This window comes from Hemicordylus capensis, chromosome 3, assembly GCF_027244095.1.
Source record: "Hemicordylus capensis ecotype Gifberg chromosome 3, rHemCap1.1.pri, whole genome shotgun sequence".
In the NCBI taxonomy this organism is placed as follows: Eukaryota; Metazoa; Chordata; class Lepidosauria; order Squamata; family Cordylidae; genus Hemicordylus; species Hemicordylus capensis.
This window is the reverse complement of record NC_069659.1, coordinates 242,923,703-242,941,494: the sequence shown is the minus strand read 5'-3', so window position 1 is coordinate 242,941,494 and position 17,792 is coordinate 242,923,703. Positions and strand designations below refer to the sequence as shown.

Sequence of the window (17,792 nt, the reverse complement as noted above, 5' to 3'; positions counted from 1 at the left end):
GAAATCACTTTAACCTTAACCAGGTCCTGCCACAATAGTGGAGACATCTATAGGGTTTATTTCTGAGCCACTGGTCAATAACATATGTCAAGGTTTCTTAACCTTGGGCTCCCAGATGTTTTTGGACTACAACTCTATTAATCCCCAGATATGGCCTTTGTGGCTGATGGAAGTTGTAGTCCAAAAACATCTAGGGTCTCAAGGTTAAGAAACCCTCCATATGTGATTACATGCATGAACATGTCCTAGACACAGATCATCACCATCCAATGACACTATCAGAAGAGAACATTATTTGACATAAGAGAAATGTCTAAGTACCCAGTTGATTTCTCTTAGGAAAGGGGAGCTTCAGCAGAATGTTCAGATGAATGGATCAGCCAGTCTAGAATGAATTATACTGTATGTAATAAAATAAGTGCTCTATAACTGCTAGTTATGGAGAAGAAAGAAGAAAACATAGTACTAATGTATGAAGAAGATCAAAAATATATTCATAACAATATCAGAATCTGCAACCATATACTAAATAATACAATATTAAATAGAGACCAAGACAGGAACCATATTTTACAGTAGAGGCCATAAAGTAAGAGCCACAGATAGAAACCATCATAATACAATGTTAAATAAAAACCAAAATAAAGACCATATTTAGATAGTCATACAATAGGTTATATAACGTCGAATAGAGACCATAAATGTGTGATGCTAAACATCATTTTTGAGTTCTTCATCAGAGTAAGTGACAATATACATCAAGTAGAAAAATTCAGAGTGGATAAATCTCAGGATAAATCTACAAAGCAGAGAACAAGTCACCAATTACCCGAAAAGTATGTAATAATAGTGTACAAGATTCAATAATATGAAAACATCCCTATAGTATATATGGGCATTAACTAACATTCTGAACAGCCAAGAAAAGATACTGCGGGGCTTTTTGACTGAGCCGAACATCATGGAAGCCTCACAATCCCCAGCTACAAATGAGATCAGCTCCTTTTAGGCTGTTTCAAGTGTCTCATCAAACATTTGAGGAAACTCTTCATGTTTGGTGAATGTTCCACTGGAACACTTAAAACTATCATATTGATTTTCAGAGCACAAAGAGAGCTGAGGTTCATCTCCAATAAATACACATTGAACATAAGAAAGATATCAATTGAGAGCAGTAGATTCTGTTATACTATCAGGGTTGGTGAACCTACACAAGCAACACAGCTTGGCAGCACTTGGTAACCATGCGCAAGTTTCAAAGGCACTCCTCTCCCAAGGCAATATTTACCCTAAGGCCCACCATGCTTGGGTTGTTGCTTCACAAGCCATTTGAGGAACATAGGAAGCGGACATATACTGAGTCAGTCGATCTGGCTCAGTATTGTCTTCAAAGACAAACCTAAATAAATCAATAGAACCTAAACAGCATCTAAAAACAATATGATAGTCACAGAATAATCAAGAAAAATCTACATCATTGCACCTCTAATGCCAGATGGAAGAGGTGAGTTTACACCTGTACCAAGCTGCTTCTTCATTAATATCTAATGATAGATGCAATATAAAATAACTAAAATGTCCTTTAACCTCACATTTTTAAAATGAAAACTCTTCCCACTTTCAATGGAATTTAAATATGCCTGACCTTAACTAAATTTTACTTTATGATATTAATAACCATATCTAATCTTAAGTGGCAACATACAATACAAGCTCTTAACACAATACTGTGCACAAAATCACCAAAAATCAAATAATGGAGGAACATTAAAGAAAATGATTTTTCTTACCTGCTACCCTTCTCCAATGGAGACTGAATCTTAAGCAAATGCTGCATAAAGTGTATCATGCAGTAAGCTGCAGCGGATATAATCAGTCTCAACATACACTATATAATAATAATTACTATTATTATTATTAATTCATGTTGCACAATGATGCATCATGCTTACAACAGCTGCATTTGAAAATGGTTAATTAGAAATAGCAAGGGGGCTCGTAAAACCTTTGTTTTCCCCCCCACACCCACTCTCAGGGATATTCTGGCTGGTTCAGAATCAGAGGGGAGGCAAGTCTGTGCAAATCACGAGTTTACTGTGTGCTGCTTTGTGACTTCAGGTAAGATGCAAATTAATCTTCCTTACAATAGAGAGTTTCCAGAAACTTTTCATTTAAAACAACAACATAATGCTAGATCCTGAGATTTCTCTTTTGGACTCAAACACATTGAAATCTAGAAATAATGGATAGTGGAGGTCCACAGGTGGAATTTGAGAGGCTTGAGCTGTTGGAGATGAACTTCCAGTGCATCGACCTTTTGCACCAACTGTCCTAATGACCACTAGGGGCATTGGGAGTAGAGACAGTGAGTCAGGGTCTCCCTATCTTTCCCTAATCTATGACCCCTGAACTGACTCTGCAGCACTTCCTGTGCTGAGTCACAATCCTTCCTTTCCTCCTAGAGAGCAGATGGAAAATCTCTCTCCTTACCTATCCACTATGTAGTCCTTTACATTAGAGATAGGTCTTTCCTATCTAAGTGTATTTAACCAATAAATATTTAGTGTTTAGTCATACAAGGATCTCCATGTCTTTTCTTTAAATATCTGCAATATCCGAACCATCCTCTGCTACCTACTCTGTAACTGGAGTGTGTGCTCATTCCGTAGTGCTCTGCTGTTTTACCTATTGTGGGTAAAAAAATCAACAACCTCTAACATGAGCAAATAACTCCCCTTAGTCCCCCCCCCCATTTCTGGACCCCTGTGATTGCTTGAAAGAAAATCACTTCCCACATGCTCAAGGAATTGTAGGCTTGTGACTATTAAATAAATCAGTGCTTTCATTCACTCCTGTACTCTCATTATTATTAAATATATTACAGATTTAGCAATCCAAAAATCTTTAGCTTAAGATGGAAAGTAATGTTGCTTTCCATTCTCCCTCATGCTCTTTATACCACCCAGAGACACAGGTTTTGAGTAGTATAAAAATATATTAAATATATAAATAAAATAACTGCTGCAATAATGTGGGAGACTGCAAAGTTTCCTCACCCTTCTGAAGCCAACTGTGAAAAGGTTAGGTAAGGCTAATAGGATCAATGTACTTGCATGCAGGCTAAAGAGTATAGCTGGACCATGTCGCAGTTGTCCTTGGACTAGACATGGTCTCCAATGCATTTGAAATATATGGGGAAGAGGTAATGGGTAAGAGAATGCAGATATTCACAGAATGCAGATATTCACAGATATTCACATAGAGGAGCCATAGTAGGTAGTAGCAGAGTAAGTAGACTGGTGAGGGCATGCCAAGTGGAAGTGGGGTGGTGAACAGACGAGGACACATGAAGTGGTGGTCGGACAATCAGTCAGTCAGTCCTTTATTACGGTCATGGACCAGTGCATAGCTAAAACATACATACTTACATGCTTACATATAAGAAAAGAGACTCAGCATAATAAAACGGACAGATTATAACACAATAGCACCAAGTTAAAATTAGAACAGTTATGGTGAACTCCAAATAGGTCTGACTGAAAACCTTATTAAGCAGAGCACCCTCCATTGCAATCATGAAACAGGAATCACAGGGGAGGGAAAGAACAGAACAGAACATTATTGAAAACCTGAGCGGATGGTGCAAATGATATGACAATACCTTGCCATTTTGATGATTAGGTTGTCATCAGAACTGGACAATAAGTACTTCAAATAGAAGTCATCCAAGTGCCCGGGAAAACGTTGCAACAAAGGGGACACTAATCTTAAGCGGGTGTCCCTATAGAAGTTACAATAAAGTATGGCAAGCGCAATTGTCTCCACTTGACCAGACCCGCAAGGGCAAAGTCGAGCAGAAAAAGGGGTACCTTTAAATCTTCCCTCCATGACAGCAGATGGAAGCGCATTAAGACGGGCGAGCATCAGAGCACGTCTAAATTTGGGGATGGTAACTAGACTTAGATAGCTAGCTGGTTTAGTGTTGAAGATTTGATCCCCTAGAAAGATATTCTTAGGCAGAGAAGCGACTTCTTCCTGCAGTTCCATGTCCATGATACGTTGTTTAATCTCAATCCTGGCACGATCGTATCCCAATTTTATAATCTCATCCTGAGAGAAACCATAGTGAGCCAATTTGTCAGCAATTTGGGTCTTCCACTTAAATCGGAAACAATCAGTCTTAATAAGGGGGGCCAGTCCTACGCAAGAGAAGACAAATTTTAACCAAAATAATATGATAGTCCTCCAATAGCAAGTTTCCAATCTAATCATACCCACCTCTCATCTAAGCGCAGCATTGGGCATGCATCGGGGGACTAACAATATAGATCTCAGAAATTTAGACTGCAGGGTTTCTAAAGCCATAAAGTTGCTGACAGGTCCTATTTGGGCTCCGTACAGCACTTGGGAGTGGACTTTAGATACAAACAGTTTAACTGCAGCGGGGATGTAAGAAGCCCCCCTCGAGAAATGAAAAGAGGTAATAAGGTTCGTGGTTGACTGTGCCATCAGCAATGTGGATTTGAGGTGGGCATTGCGTGAACCTGATGACTGAAAAACTACTCCTAGATATTTGAAGGAGTTGACCTGTGCAATCCTGTGGCCATTGATGGACCAACAATATTGCCTAGGTCGTTTGGCAAAGACTAGAACTTTGGTTTTGGTCAGACAATGAATTCTTCTTCAGAGAGATATGTGCCCTCAGGAACACAATTATACAAGAAGAAAGGGCTTTGGGGGGGAAAGGGAGGGGAGGAGGATGAAATTCACTTCCTGTCCCCCTCTGCAGACAATGTCCACTGCCAAAAAACCTTCAGTAGAGGAACACTGAAGGCTTCTTGTGAACCCACCATCCTCTTTCCATGGCTGGAGGGCAGTGAAGAATAGCAGCCAATATATGTTGCTAAAAACTAATTTTCTTTCTTGACGAGTATGTTTTATGCACCGGATCTCCCAACTACATTTGGACCTTAACATAGAACAATGGGCTGGGACATAGACAAAAGTAATGGCAGCATCAAGCTTTAAGTCTGTGCCTCTGCAGGCCTTTATAAGGTGCAAAGTTTGGAGACCGCTGGGGAGGAGTGATAAAGTACTATCTGCTTCTACCACTCTCCCCGCCCCATGCCTGACTCTCCCAAAAATATATATCCCTGAAAGTTTGTGAGGTGGGCCTAAGAGAGGCACAGGCAGTTACAGAGGGAAGTGGGGAATCACTGACACTCCTGCCATGCGACCAAAAATGCTATCACGCCCATGTGGTGTTAGTCTGGATGTCGACCACAAATCCTAAAGACACAATAGCCTTCTTCAGACATTATGCACGTGTTCAGATGTTTGTATGTTGTGTGAATGACTGCATCTGCAGTCATTTTAAAAGTGAACCAGGGTACTGTCTGAATAGCACCTTCTTAATGTTTCAGCATTTGTATGCAGTATATGTAGCTTACGACATATTAAGTCTATTTGTACTTCTGCATCTAATAAAGCAGATCAGGTTACAGCTGCTTTGAAAGATAATTGTCCCAGAAATTTCGTATTTCCAGTCAGGAATATACTCATGGAAAACCAAATAGGTGATGTGAAGGAGTATGAGCCCCCAGCTGGGGTTCAGAGGCCAAAGCAGATGGCAGGTTCAGCTGAAGGCATGAGGGCAGGATGGTGATAGGAACAGGGCAAGTTGAGAACCAATTCAAGAGGTGGCACCACACCTGAATGGAGGGGAAAGTGGTGGGGCAGGCCTGCAGACCCTTATAAAATGCCAGCCAGGGAATATCTGGCACCTACTACCCTGGCTGAGTGTGTCCACCGCTATTTGGAGAAATGGGTGTGAGCTGCTGCCAAAAAGGTCTGACTTCCAACACCTGGTAGGCACACATCAGTCTATGAGGCCAGTGTCGGGGAAGAGACATAGAGGGAAACACTCATGCCGATAATGCACGGGACTGGAGAGCCCTGTCTTACCTTTTGGAGACAGTGGCAGGTTGGCACTGCAGACTATAAGTGAACTTTACTTTAATAAACGTTTATGGGAAGCAGTACAAACAATTCTTTCTTCAGCCCTATGGACAGTAATAGCTAACCTCAAGCAGGTAGAGCTTTCTGCCTGGGGTGGTGAGGAAGCAGACAAGGGGGATTCTTTCAATATGCTTTTTGCCTGCAGTAGTACAATTTCCACCCCTCCACACAACAGTTGGCACAATCACACATTCTATTTTATGAAACAGCAGTAGTCTGTAGGTGAATGATCAGAAATATAAAAATAAGTTTTAATGATCATTTTTGCACAGTTGCGCACCTAGGTCATTTTGGAGCCCGGACCTGAAGGGCTTCGGAATCTGCCCCCCCCCCCCGCCACGAGGCCCCACCAGTTTTGTTTTTACGCCTCACTGCACAGATCTTTGCTATTTTCACCACTATTTGCATGGCTGGGGGTGGGGGGTGAGATGAGGAGGCCTCCTCTGTGGTGGTGACAGCGGTGGGTGCAGCAGCTGGTGCCCCTGTCTGTCTGGGCACGCCTGTGCAGTGGGAGTATCAAGCATCGCAAGCCTGTGATGTCACGGGCTTGTAACATTCAATACTCCCACTGCACAGGTGTGCCCAGACAGATAAGGCACTTTTGAAAGTTTGCTTTTGAAAAAAGGCAATTACTGAGGGGAGAGAGAGAAAGCGAGCAGAACCCCTTTTCTGAAGCTCTTTCACTTGTCTTGCTCTTGAGGGCTGAAACTTCAGTGCCTTATTTCAAAAGCAAACATTAATGAAAATGTTTGCTTAAAACACACTGAAGGAAAAGAAAAGGGAGGGGGAGGAACCAGCAGATAATTTCAAAAGCTTGTTAAAATAATGCAAGGACGCAAACTGATAAGATCTGACTGTAACTGATAAGAGGAAAGATATGATCGCCTGTCAAAGTTCCAAGTGAAGCTGCCCCTAACACCTGCTCAGTGCTCCTCCTAGTTCAATCAGCAGCTGGCTGGCAGGCAAATGAATGTGTTCTCACATTCATTTGAGAATGATGCAGCCCTTCTCTTCTTTGCAAAGAACCGAAGCGCTCCAGCACTGACTGAAGGAGCAGGATCGCAGCAGCAGTAGCAGCAGCAGCAGCAGCAGCAGCAGCAGCCACCTCTCGCTAGGGATGTGCGGTTCGGTTCGGATCCGGACCGGTTCGTCCGAACCGGTCCGGATCCGGCGGCTCGATCCCGGACCGAATCGGGCCGTTCTGGGGACCGAGCCGGACCGAATTCGAGCCGGTTCGGTAGCGAACCGGCTCGGGTTTCCCGAACCGGTTCGGGAACGAAATTGAGTCTCTGGAGTGTCTCTTTAAAGTTCCAAATGTGTCCTCCATTTTGTGTCTCCTTCCCGAAACTTTTGCTCCTCCTTGCATCCATTTTGTGATGCTATTTCCAGGCATTGTATTGGCTGCGCTATTGATCCTTGATTGGCCAGAATGAGTCCTTTGGTCTGGTAGGCTGCTTGGCTGTTGCACTGTTGAGAGCTGGCACCCTGTTGGCCGTGGGGGGAGTGCAAAGGTGGGGGCTCCCAAAGGAGGGAATTTCAAACCTATATAAACCCAAGCCTCTTCTCTGGAAACTTCTCTTGGCTGCAGTTGTGGGATCATCTCTGAGACCTGCTTGCCCTTTGCTGGCTGCTCTGGTGTCTCTGTGAGTCCTGACTGTGTCCTGTGTCTCTCTGTGTGTGCTCTGTCTAATCCTTTGTCCACCTGCCCTTTGTGACTCTCTGTGTGTCTCCTCTCTCTGTCTGTCTCTTGTCTGTATACTGTGTGTTACTTCACTTTACTTTCTTCTTAATTTCCCCCAATTTTCCCTGTTCCTTGTCTGTCTGCTTTTCTCCCCCCCTCCCCCCCTTTCCCTTCTCATCCTTTGGGCCTACCCTCCCCCTCCCCCACTCCCACCCACTGCATCCTCATTGCTTTAAATCTTCTTCCATTAATTATTGCTCTTTGTCCTGCCTTGTTTTTGTCCAACTTTTTGATTTTCACATTGCATTCCATTGGTTTCATTTATATATTGCTTGCTGGTTTTGCTTAAATTGTACCATTTTGTTTGTTTCTGCTGACTGCTGCTGCCCTGCGAGTTGGTTCCCTGAATCCCTCCCCCCCACCCCCAGAGGATTCTGTTGTTGTTTCTTGTTGTCCCATATAATCAGTTTTGGTTCCCTGCTCCAAACTTGCCCCTCCAAGTCCAACCACACCCCACCCCAACCCCACCCCATCCAGCCTTCTCCCAAGTTTGCTGCTGCCAAACAGAGTCCAGTTTTCTTTGCTTGGTTCCACTTATTCATTTGCTATTATTAATTTGCAGCAATTGTGGTTTCATTGTCTCTGTTCACTTAGTGGCCCCCCTCAGAGTCTGTGTTTGGTTCCCCCTCCCCACACCCCCACCCCCAAGTTTTTTCTGCTGGTTATAGTCTTTCTTTTATTTTTTTTTTAAACTTCTGGCTTGTGTTCTCTTGATATATATTGCTTTATATATTTTGCTACCCTCCTCCTCCTCCTCCCCCCCCTGCCTGCCCCCCCACCCTCCCTCCTCCCAGACCCTAGCCCAGGCCCAGCTCCTCCCCCAACCACCCCATCCAGCCTAATCGCTGCTGCTGCCCGAGTTGTTCCAGTTTCTCCTTTGCTGTTTGTTGTTGCCCCCTCCCCATCCCCCCAACACCCCTCTGCCACACACTAGCCCCCAACCACACACACCCTCTCTGCTCCCCCCACCCCACCTCTTTTCCTCCTTGCCCCTGACTCTCTCCACTTACCCCAGGCCCCCTGCCACACACTAGCCCCAACCACACACACCCTCTCTGCTCCCCCCACCCCACCTCTTTTTCTCCTTGCCCCCGACTCTCTCCACTTACCCCAGGCCCCCTGCCACACACTAGCCCCAACCACACACACCCTCTCTGCTCCCCCCACCCCACCTCTTTTTCTCCTTGCCCCCGACTCTCTCCACTTACCCCAGGCCCCCTGCCACACACTAGCCCCAACCACACACACCCTCTCTGCTCCCCCCACCCCACCTCTTTTCCTCCTTGCCCCTGACTCTCTCCACTTACCCCAGGCCCCCTACCACACACTAGCCCCAACCACACACACCCTCTCTGCTCCCCCCACCCCACCTCTTTTCCTCCTTGCCCCCGACTCTCTCCACTTACCCCAGGCCCCCTGCCACACACTAGCCCCCAACCACACACACCCTCTCTGCTCCCCCCACCTCTTTGGACCGCTGCTACTGCTGTGTCCTCCCCCCACACCTGAATCCCCCCTCCCTGCTGCGCTGCGCTTCTCCTCTCTCCTCTTTCTCTCTATCATCTCTCTTTCTCCTCTCTCTCTCTTTCTTTTCTCTCTCTCTCCTCTCTTTCTCTTTGTCCCTGCCCCCCTCTCTTTTCTCTCTCTCTTAGTCTTTTCTCTCTCTGCTCCCCTTCACTTTCCACCTCCTCTCCCACAGCTGCAGCCGCACACAGTAGCCTACCCACCTGGCGGCTGCCATCGGTTTTTTTTTTCTTTTTATAGTTTTTGGTTGATTTTGTCTCTGCTTGGGGGTGAGTTGAGCGACACAAATAGTGTTGTCTCCTCACTTCTGCCCCTCCATCGTTGTTGAACTACCCCGGTTGCCTGTGTGCCTCGTGCGGCCGCCCTGCTGTGTCTCAGCCCAGGGTGGCTGGCTGGTGGCGGCGAATCCGTGACCAGCAGTGAGCGGCAGGAGAAGGACCGGAAGAAGAGGGGTTAGTGCGTGTGCGATTGTGCACCTTTTGTTGCCCCTTTCTCTCCCTAGCTGGCGGTTTTAAATAGGGACACCCCTATTCTGAAATGCATTTGGGTGTGGGGAGGAGGGAGGGAACCTTGGAGAGGAGATGTACTGTTGTAAAACTTGTGTCTTCATGCCCATGCCCAGTAAAGAAATTGCTGCTGTGTGTTGCGTTGCATTGCATGCGTCTTGCAGGTGGTTTTTGAACAGGTGCCTTCCAGAGTGCTTCCTTGCCTCTGGGGCAGTCTGAGTGGGGTCCAGGGTTCTGATGCGATGCTGCCACTACATGCTGGGCCCATGCCATGCCAGAGTGCTTCCTTGCCTCTGGGGCAGTCTGAGTGGGGTCCTGGCTGGGCTCTGATGCTGCCACTACATGCTGGGCCAATACACACGTATGATGATGATCATGATGTTCAATCCATGAGGCTGCCATCAAGTGTTTGCTGCTGCTTGCTTGCCATGGCATTGGGCGGGCAGAGTCACAGAGTGGGTGGGTTCAACCTCTGTGTTGGTGTGACTGGGTTCTGGTTTTGGTTGTGTGCAATTCAGAGTCACTAAATAGGCTGCATTGAATTTGATGCTCCCCCCACAGGAGCATTACTTGAGAACCACCCCCCAGAACCCACACTTTGTGTTCCAGTTCACTAAATAAGGGTTTCCTCCTTTGATCTGCAGGTTCCCAAGCGTTGACTGCATCCCTCCCCCACCCCCGGTAGGTGCTGTGCCCTCCCCCCATCCACTCTCCCCCCCCAAAAAAGCTAAAAACTTGCCACCCACACCACAACTACTCCACCCAACTGCCCGTGCCACCCTCCCACACCGGGGTTCCACCCTTTAACCCCCTATTTTTAAAAAAAAAGACCCTCCCAGACCCATCTCCCCAATTGGCTTGGTGGTTGACTCCCAAATTCTAAAAGGACACCCTCCCCCTCACTTCGATTGGCTTCCCCCCCTCATATCAAAAAGTCTTCCTTTCCCCCCAATTGGCTTCCTTTTTTGAAAACAAACTTCCCCCCCGCCGCCTCCAAATCAGCTGCCTTTTTTTTTGGCCCCTAAGCCCCTCCAAATTATTTTTCTGACCCTCTCTGGCCTTCCTCCTAAAGTCTCCCTCCTTCTGACCTAGCAGCATGTCTGAGCGCCGTGTGGCGGGCAGGGCTCGCTCAAGGCTGGCAGGCAGAGGTGGGAGAGGCCAGGTGCGGGGTGCGCCTGCGGCACGGGGAGGGAGAGGACGCGGGGAGCCTGAGGACACCCCAGTTCTCCCCATTGGAGAATTCTTTGCTCCGGCCCCATCTTTGGTGCGCAGGATTCAGTTCCCCACGCCTGCTGCCGCCAATCGCGGCAGAGGCAGAGGCACCGTTAGGGCTGTGGCGGGTCCCTCCTCGCCGGCGGCACCAGGTGCTGCTGAGCTACCGCCAGTTGTTGAGGTGGAGGAGACTGTGGAGTTGGAAGAGCAGGTAGAGGGCGGTGAGGACCGTGCGGCTGGCAGCGATGCAGCCAGGTTCTCCCTCCCTCTGGGGCCCCTTCCCCCTATCCTTTCGCCGCTCAGTGGGGCCCCCCCTCGTGAAGCCCGACACTCTGGTGGGGAGCGGTCTGGCGAGGTGGTGGAGGAGAGGCCTGCCTCTCCAATGCCAGTTCAGCCGGGCCCTTCCTCCGCTGTGGAGGGCGGAAGGGGCGGGTTGGGTGGCAGCAGTGGGCAGGCAGCGGCGGCCGCCCCCCCCCCAGGACTGCAGCCACCCTGCGAGAAACAGCCTAGGACGGCGCCCAGGGCGCAGGAGGCCAAGGGCAGTGGTGTATGGGTGCATTTTGAGGTCCCTCAAGATGACCCATTCCACGCCCGCTGTGTCCACTGCAGGATGCTTGTCAGCCGTGGAAGGGACCCTGCGCACCTGGGTACGACGCCTATGTGGAGACACCTAAAGCGTCACCACCCAGGTCTCAGGGGACAGGCTGGCAGCGCTAGTGCGCCTTGTGCATCTGCCACTAGGGCGGGCAGCGGCAGTGTGCCAGCCAGCAGGCAGGCTACACTGCCCGTCCAGCGGTGGACGCAGTCCTCGGGCAGCCAGCGTATTGTTCGCGTGGACCATCATCACCTCACCTGCCTCATAGGGGAGATGATTTCCACCGATGACCAGCCATTTCAGGTGGTCGAGAACAACGGCTTCCGCCGTATTCTCCAATACCTGGCTCCCGAATACGTCATCCCCTCAAGGACGACGTTCAGCCGGAACGTGGTCCCCTCCCTGTACCGCCGGTGCAGGGAGCTCGTGTTGGCCGAGCTGCGTGCAGCTCCGGCCGGGACAAGCGTGCATTTCACGACAGACCTCTGGACCAGTGTCAGTGGGATGCACGCTTCTTTCCTGGCCCTCACTGCCCACTGGTGGGGACCGGAGAGTGAGGGGACCTCCGCGGGCGATGCTTCCGGGTCCGGCGCGGCTCCCGCTGCACTACGGCACAGGTGGGCCGTCCTGCACGTGGAGACGATGGACACGAGGCACACCGCGGAGGAGGTGGCGGCCGTACTTGACCGCCAGATAGAGGAGTGGATTGGCGGGTTTCCACACCTCTCCCGTGGCTTCATTGTCACCGACAATGGAGCCAACGTTACCGCCGCTGTCGAGACAGTCATGGACTGTGTGAACATACGGTGTATGGCACACACGCTCCATCTGACCATCAGGGACGCCCTTGGCCTTAAGGAGCTGAAGGCGTCCCAGGAGAAGGGGGCCCGCCCCATCGCAGCTGCTGTTGCTGCCACGGCCACGCTTGTGGATAAGTCCCGCAAGCTGGCCGCCCACTTCCACCGCAGCAAGAAGTCCAGGAGACTGCTTCGCCAGAAGCAGGATGACCTTGGCCTTCCTCCCCATCTCATCCCTGCGGATGTGGAGACGCGGTGGAACTCCACCTTCCTCCTGTTCCAGCGCCTGTTGGAGCAGGAGAGAGCCCTTGTCGCCCTGGCGAGGGACGAGTCCTTGGATGTCTGCGACTTCTCGAACGCAGAGTGGAAGCAGATGTCCGAGGCGGTGTCGGCACTCGAGCCCTTCCAGCTTGCCACGAAGGGCTTGTGTGGCGACACCACTCCCTTGAGCCAGGCGCTGCCCACAGCTGTTGGTCTCGAGAAGCTGATGGGTGGACTCCATATCTCTCTGACCACGCCAGAGGGTCGTGCTCTGGCTGGGAGGCTGAGGTCTGGGGTTGACAAGCGGCTCGTTGATGTGCTGGGAGACAGGGAGGAGTATGTCCTCGCTTGTCTCTGTCACCCAGCCCTCAAGGGCAATGCCGTGAGTGCCGACGACTTGCCCAGGTGGAAGGGCATCCTGGTCGAGAAGGTTAGGGAGGAGGAGGCCGCTAGGGCCCGCAGAGACCAGGGTGTTGGTGGTGGTGCGGGGGCAGCCCTCGCGGCCCAACCCGCACCCAGCAGCAGCATGGGCGGCCAGCCGGCCTCAGCTTCCCCTTCCCCTCCCTCTTCCCAGTCCAGCAGCGCGGCATCCCAGGCGGCGCCATCGCAGCAGCCATTTCCTACCGACTCGAGATCTGCCCAGTGGTTTCAGCGGTTCTGCTATGGCGCCATGCCTGGTATGCGGGAGGCTCGACCTGCCAGGCCCCCCTCCAGTGCTGAGCAATGCGTTGCGCAGTACTTGGAGGAGCCTGTGGAGGGAGACGGCGTGGACTGCGCACAGTTCTGGGCGAGCCGCCGCCAAGTCTGGCCGGACCTGGCGGTGGTGGCTGTGCGCCTCCTCTCCTGCCCCCCAACCAGTGTCCAGAGCGAGCGGGTGTTTTCACGTGCCCGGGACGTGGTGACACCCTCTCGCTCCCGCTTGGACCCTGGTCTGGTGGAGCAGCTGGTCTTCCTTAAGGTGAACCTCCCCCTGTTGGGCTACCCCAAGCTGCAGTTTGAGACGGGCGAGTGATTACCGTGGGTTGCCCCATGGTTGGTCACCTGCCTGGCTCGACCTCTGCTTATCCCTACCCTCCCCCCTTCCACCTCTAGCTGAGCTGACGTGACAGATGCTGAGCCGTGCCAGCCAGTCGCAGCGTGTAGTGTGCCCACACAGAGATGCAGTTGTAGTAGTAGTTGTAGTGCTGTGACTGGCCAGATGTTTACAATGCCCACGCCCACCTAAAAAGAAACCCAATGCTGACCAGCACAGGCCCTTTATCTATCCACCTGTCAGCATTTGGGGACCTGGCGTGGGCACGGCACACACCCCCAAAGTAGCACAGCCCACGGAGTACTAGACTTAGCGGCAGCGGCGGGTATATGTTCAAAAATGCAGTGTAGATATGTAAATACTAGTAAATAAACATGTAAATAAATTTTTCTTTAAAAACCCCATGTCAAAATCAAGCCTCAAAATTATGCAAAAGAAAGAAAAAAAGGTGACAAAGGGAGAACAAAATGATGAATGCCAAATGAATTGATTTTATTGAAAATGTCACCAGAAATCATGTGTGGGGGGCTTGGTTTACATGGAGAAAATGATTGGTTGATTTTTTGAAATGAAACGAATGAATTATTATCATCTTATGTTCATCTTGATTGTGGTCACTGTTGATGTTGGCTGATGGCAAAAACCCCAAAACCATCAGAATAGCAATGAACTGGCTGCCAACACAACATATTGATTGATAACTGTGCAGGCGGGGAATCGGGTCTGTGTGTGTGTGTGTGGTGCAGGCTCAGTCTGTCTCTTCCTGTTGTGTGTCTGTCTGTCTGTCTGTCTGTGTGAATGGATGCCTAGCACTGTCTCTGTGTGTGGATGCTTTCTGGTGTGTGTCTGTCTACATGTTTTTTTTCCTCCCCCCCATGCCTCCCTCCATCCTTCCCCTCTCATCCTCTCCCCTTCCTCTTCACCACCTTCCATCCTCCCTCCCTTCCAGCCCACCACCGCCTCACCTGCCCCCAACCCCGGTCTGGCAGATGATGAGAGTCTGGTCTCTCCCACCGAAGCACACACGTGAGCACGTGTGTGCACAAATATGTGGCTGACCAACTCTGAGCCGGACCCTCCCCCCTTCAATCCCCTCTACATCCCTCTCCCCCTCCCCTTTCCTCCCCCCTGCCTCCCTGCCTCCCTCCCTGCCTCCCTCCCCCCTCCTAGCTAGCAGCGCACACATACACACACAAAACACCTGTGGTGGCAAACACCACCAGCACACATGCACTCACACTGGTGCCACCACCACCTCTGCCATGGGCCTCTGTGTCCTTGAGCAGATATGTGGTGGTGGACCAGAGAAGCATTTCTTTCCAGCAAGGCAAAAGGCATGCACTCACTGCACACACACACACACACACACACGAAGAGGTGAAGACGAGAAGAGGCAACTTCTAGGACCAGCAGCAGCAGGTGAGTGTCGTGTAATTGTGTTGCTTCCCAAGGCCACTGCCCATGCTCAATGCTCAGTCTGCTGAAACTGAAGAACTAGCTACAATCACCCTTCCTCACACGCAGCTCAGCTCAGCTCAGCTCAGCTGCACAGCACACTGACTAACTAGACACTACAGCTGGTGGTAGAAAAAACAGAAGTCTAGATTCTAGAAGATGTCCTGGTGGATTCTAAACTTTCAGATCTGTGCTAGGATTGCCTTGCCTCCTCCTCCTGCTGCTGCCTGTAATTGTGCCCTCTCCCCTTGCAGTTGCGCCGTCCTGATGGGTTGGTGATGTGCGTGCGCCGTCTACTTGTTAGCTCTCTCCTCCTCATGTTGGCTGGGCTTGCCAGGCACTGGCTGGCAGCAGCTGTTGGCTGTGTGCTAGGCTCAGGCTGTGGCGCGCGTGACTGGACTGGGAATGTTATTGTAGCGGCAACACTGGTTGTGGTGGTAGCAGTAGTAGCTGTTGTTGTTTCTGGGCTGGTGGCTGCTGGCCTGTGCTGACTCTGCGCACTTGGTCTGGTCTGGTCTGGTCATTGGGATGCAGATGTAGGGTGTGTGTGCATCATCCATGGGGAGCATCAGAGCAGAGCAGAGCAGGTTGGCTGGCTTCTGTCTGTCGGGCCTAGTCAGTGGCAGGCACTGAGTGAGGCGGTGGTTTCTTTGGGCATCACGTCACCCATCATGCAGAGCGGCAGGTCTGCTGCTCTGCTGCTCCGCCTCCTGCTTCTTCTCTGTGTGTGCTGCTCTTGTGCTTAGTGTGCTGCTCCGCTGCTGCTGCTGTGCTGGCAGGCAGCACAGCAGTGGCCTTTTTGTTAGATCAGAGAGTGGGTGTTGTCTCTCTGAGTGTCCTCCTCTTACTTGCTTGGATAGGAGTGGTGGTAGTAGGTAGGCATTAAGATGGACTGACTAGGTGTTACGTGTTAGGGCGCCCAGAGAGAGGGGCCAAAAAGATGGGGTGGCAATTGTTGGGTTGCTCCTAGTATTATTGGTGAATTTCTGAAGAAATTTTTTTTTCCATTGGCTAGAATGGGGGTTTGGGGCTGCCCCGACCCGCCTCTGTGGGGTGGCAGCACCGCCAAAGTGGGTCCGGGGCCATGGCAAAAATGCCCTCAGTCCCTCCCAGCAATCCCCGTAGAGATAGGAGTGATGGTTCTGTTGTTTTTCTGAGGTGTTCTGAGTGAGTGTGGATTCTGTGATAGCAAATGAGAGTGGATTCATGGTGTCTCATTGGAAATCTCATTAGCTATCATAGAATCTACACTCAGAACACCTCAGAAAAACAACAGAACCATCACTCCTATCTCTACGGGGATTGCAGGGAGGGACTGAGGGCATTTTTGCCATGGCCCCGGACCCACTTTGGGGGTGCTGCCACCCCACAGAGGCGGGTCTGGGGCAGCCCCAAACCCCCATTCTAGGCAATGGAAAAAAATTTTCTTCAAAAATTCACCAATAATACTAGGAGCAACCAATTGCCTTGGGATTTTTGGGGTGGAGGACACCCATGGGTGGCTACCACCCACCCCAGCTTTTTTGCCCCTAAGGGCTCCACATTGCGAGTTATGGGCAAGAATTAATTTAAAAAAATTGTAAAAAATCAGAGGAAGGTCCAATCGACTTGAGATTTGGGTGGCAGGTAGAACACAATGTCCCCTTCAAAACCAGCCACTTTTTGTGATCCGAACCGGTTCGGTTCGGATCCGAACCGGTTCGGATCCGAACCGGACCGGGGGGGTGGTCCGGCAAAACCAGAACCGAACCTCCCCGGTCCGGTCCGGACCCAGTCCGGACCCGAACCGAACCGGGAGAACCGGTTTTATGCACATCCCTACTCACAAGAGCAATGATATCTTTTCAAATTCATGCACACAGTCAATGCACCACAGAGAAGTAGAGACAGGTTGATTTTGGTTAACCATTCACCACCATTTAAAGAAAGGTGCATATTTCTGTTTTCTTTAGAAATATATATTCTTGCAGTATATAATTATACACAATCACCAGGATCTATAAAGCTATACAGCTAGTTCCAACAACAGTCCCACATAACACATGGAAATCTCTTTTTAAACTGTATGAACTTTCAAAAACAGGTTGTAGGTGACATAGCCATGTGCCATTCAAAGAACAAAAAGCCAAAAATATCATTGGGTAGGCACAAGTCTGGACAACTATCCCAGCCTAGCTGTGATTCTGAACACAATGGGATTTTTTACAAAATAGTTTAAGCAATAGCCACCTCCTAGGATTTAAACAGCCAAGTTTGCTGCTTCACCCAGGATCAGCAATGACTGGTCGGCAAGGGCAAGGGGGAGCATCACCTCCTATAAATAATTTTTTTTTAAATGGTGTTGTTTGCAATTGTGACCCCAGAAGTCCCCCAATGGGGAGAACAAGATAAATCCAATTTCTTGCTCCTGGTTTGCAGAATTGGCCAGGATAGCTACCAGTCAAGTAATTCTGGCTTCTGATCGAAGCATTACTCAGGGGAGGAGAATACACACTTTCTGGCAACCAGTATATATTTTCTCCCTCTTGGAAACTATGCTTTGGCCACCCCAATAAATCAGAAGACAGAAAAGCTTGACTGGCAGCTATTCTGGTCAATTCTGCAAGCCAGGAGGCTAGTCTGAGATAATCCAGGATTCCTCAGTACACAA

General features: G+C 49.9%; 2 protein-coding genes across 2 annotated transcripts in view; both read right to left on the bottom strand.

The window, feature by feature from the left end:
* LOC128351473 (lipase member M-like) overlaps positions 1–17,792 on the bottom strand; it is an 80,313-nt gene that overhangs the window by 37,334 nt on the left and 25,187 nt on the right. The gene's annotated exons all lie outside the window — the stretch shown is intronic.
* LOC128351476 (lipase member K-like) overlaps positions 3,648–17,792 on the bottom strand; it is a gene marked incomplete at its 3' end in the record, with an annotated part of 121,786 nt that continues 107,641 nt past the window's right edge. Inside the window, exon 9 of the mRNA XM_053311055.1 lies at positions 3,648–3,678. Coding sequence (XP_053167030.1) covers positions 3,648–3,678 — 31 coding nt within the window. The remainder of the gene's footprint in view (positions 3,679–17,792) is intronic.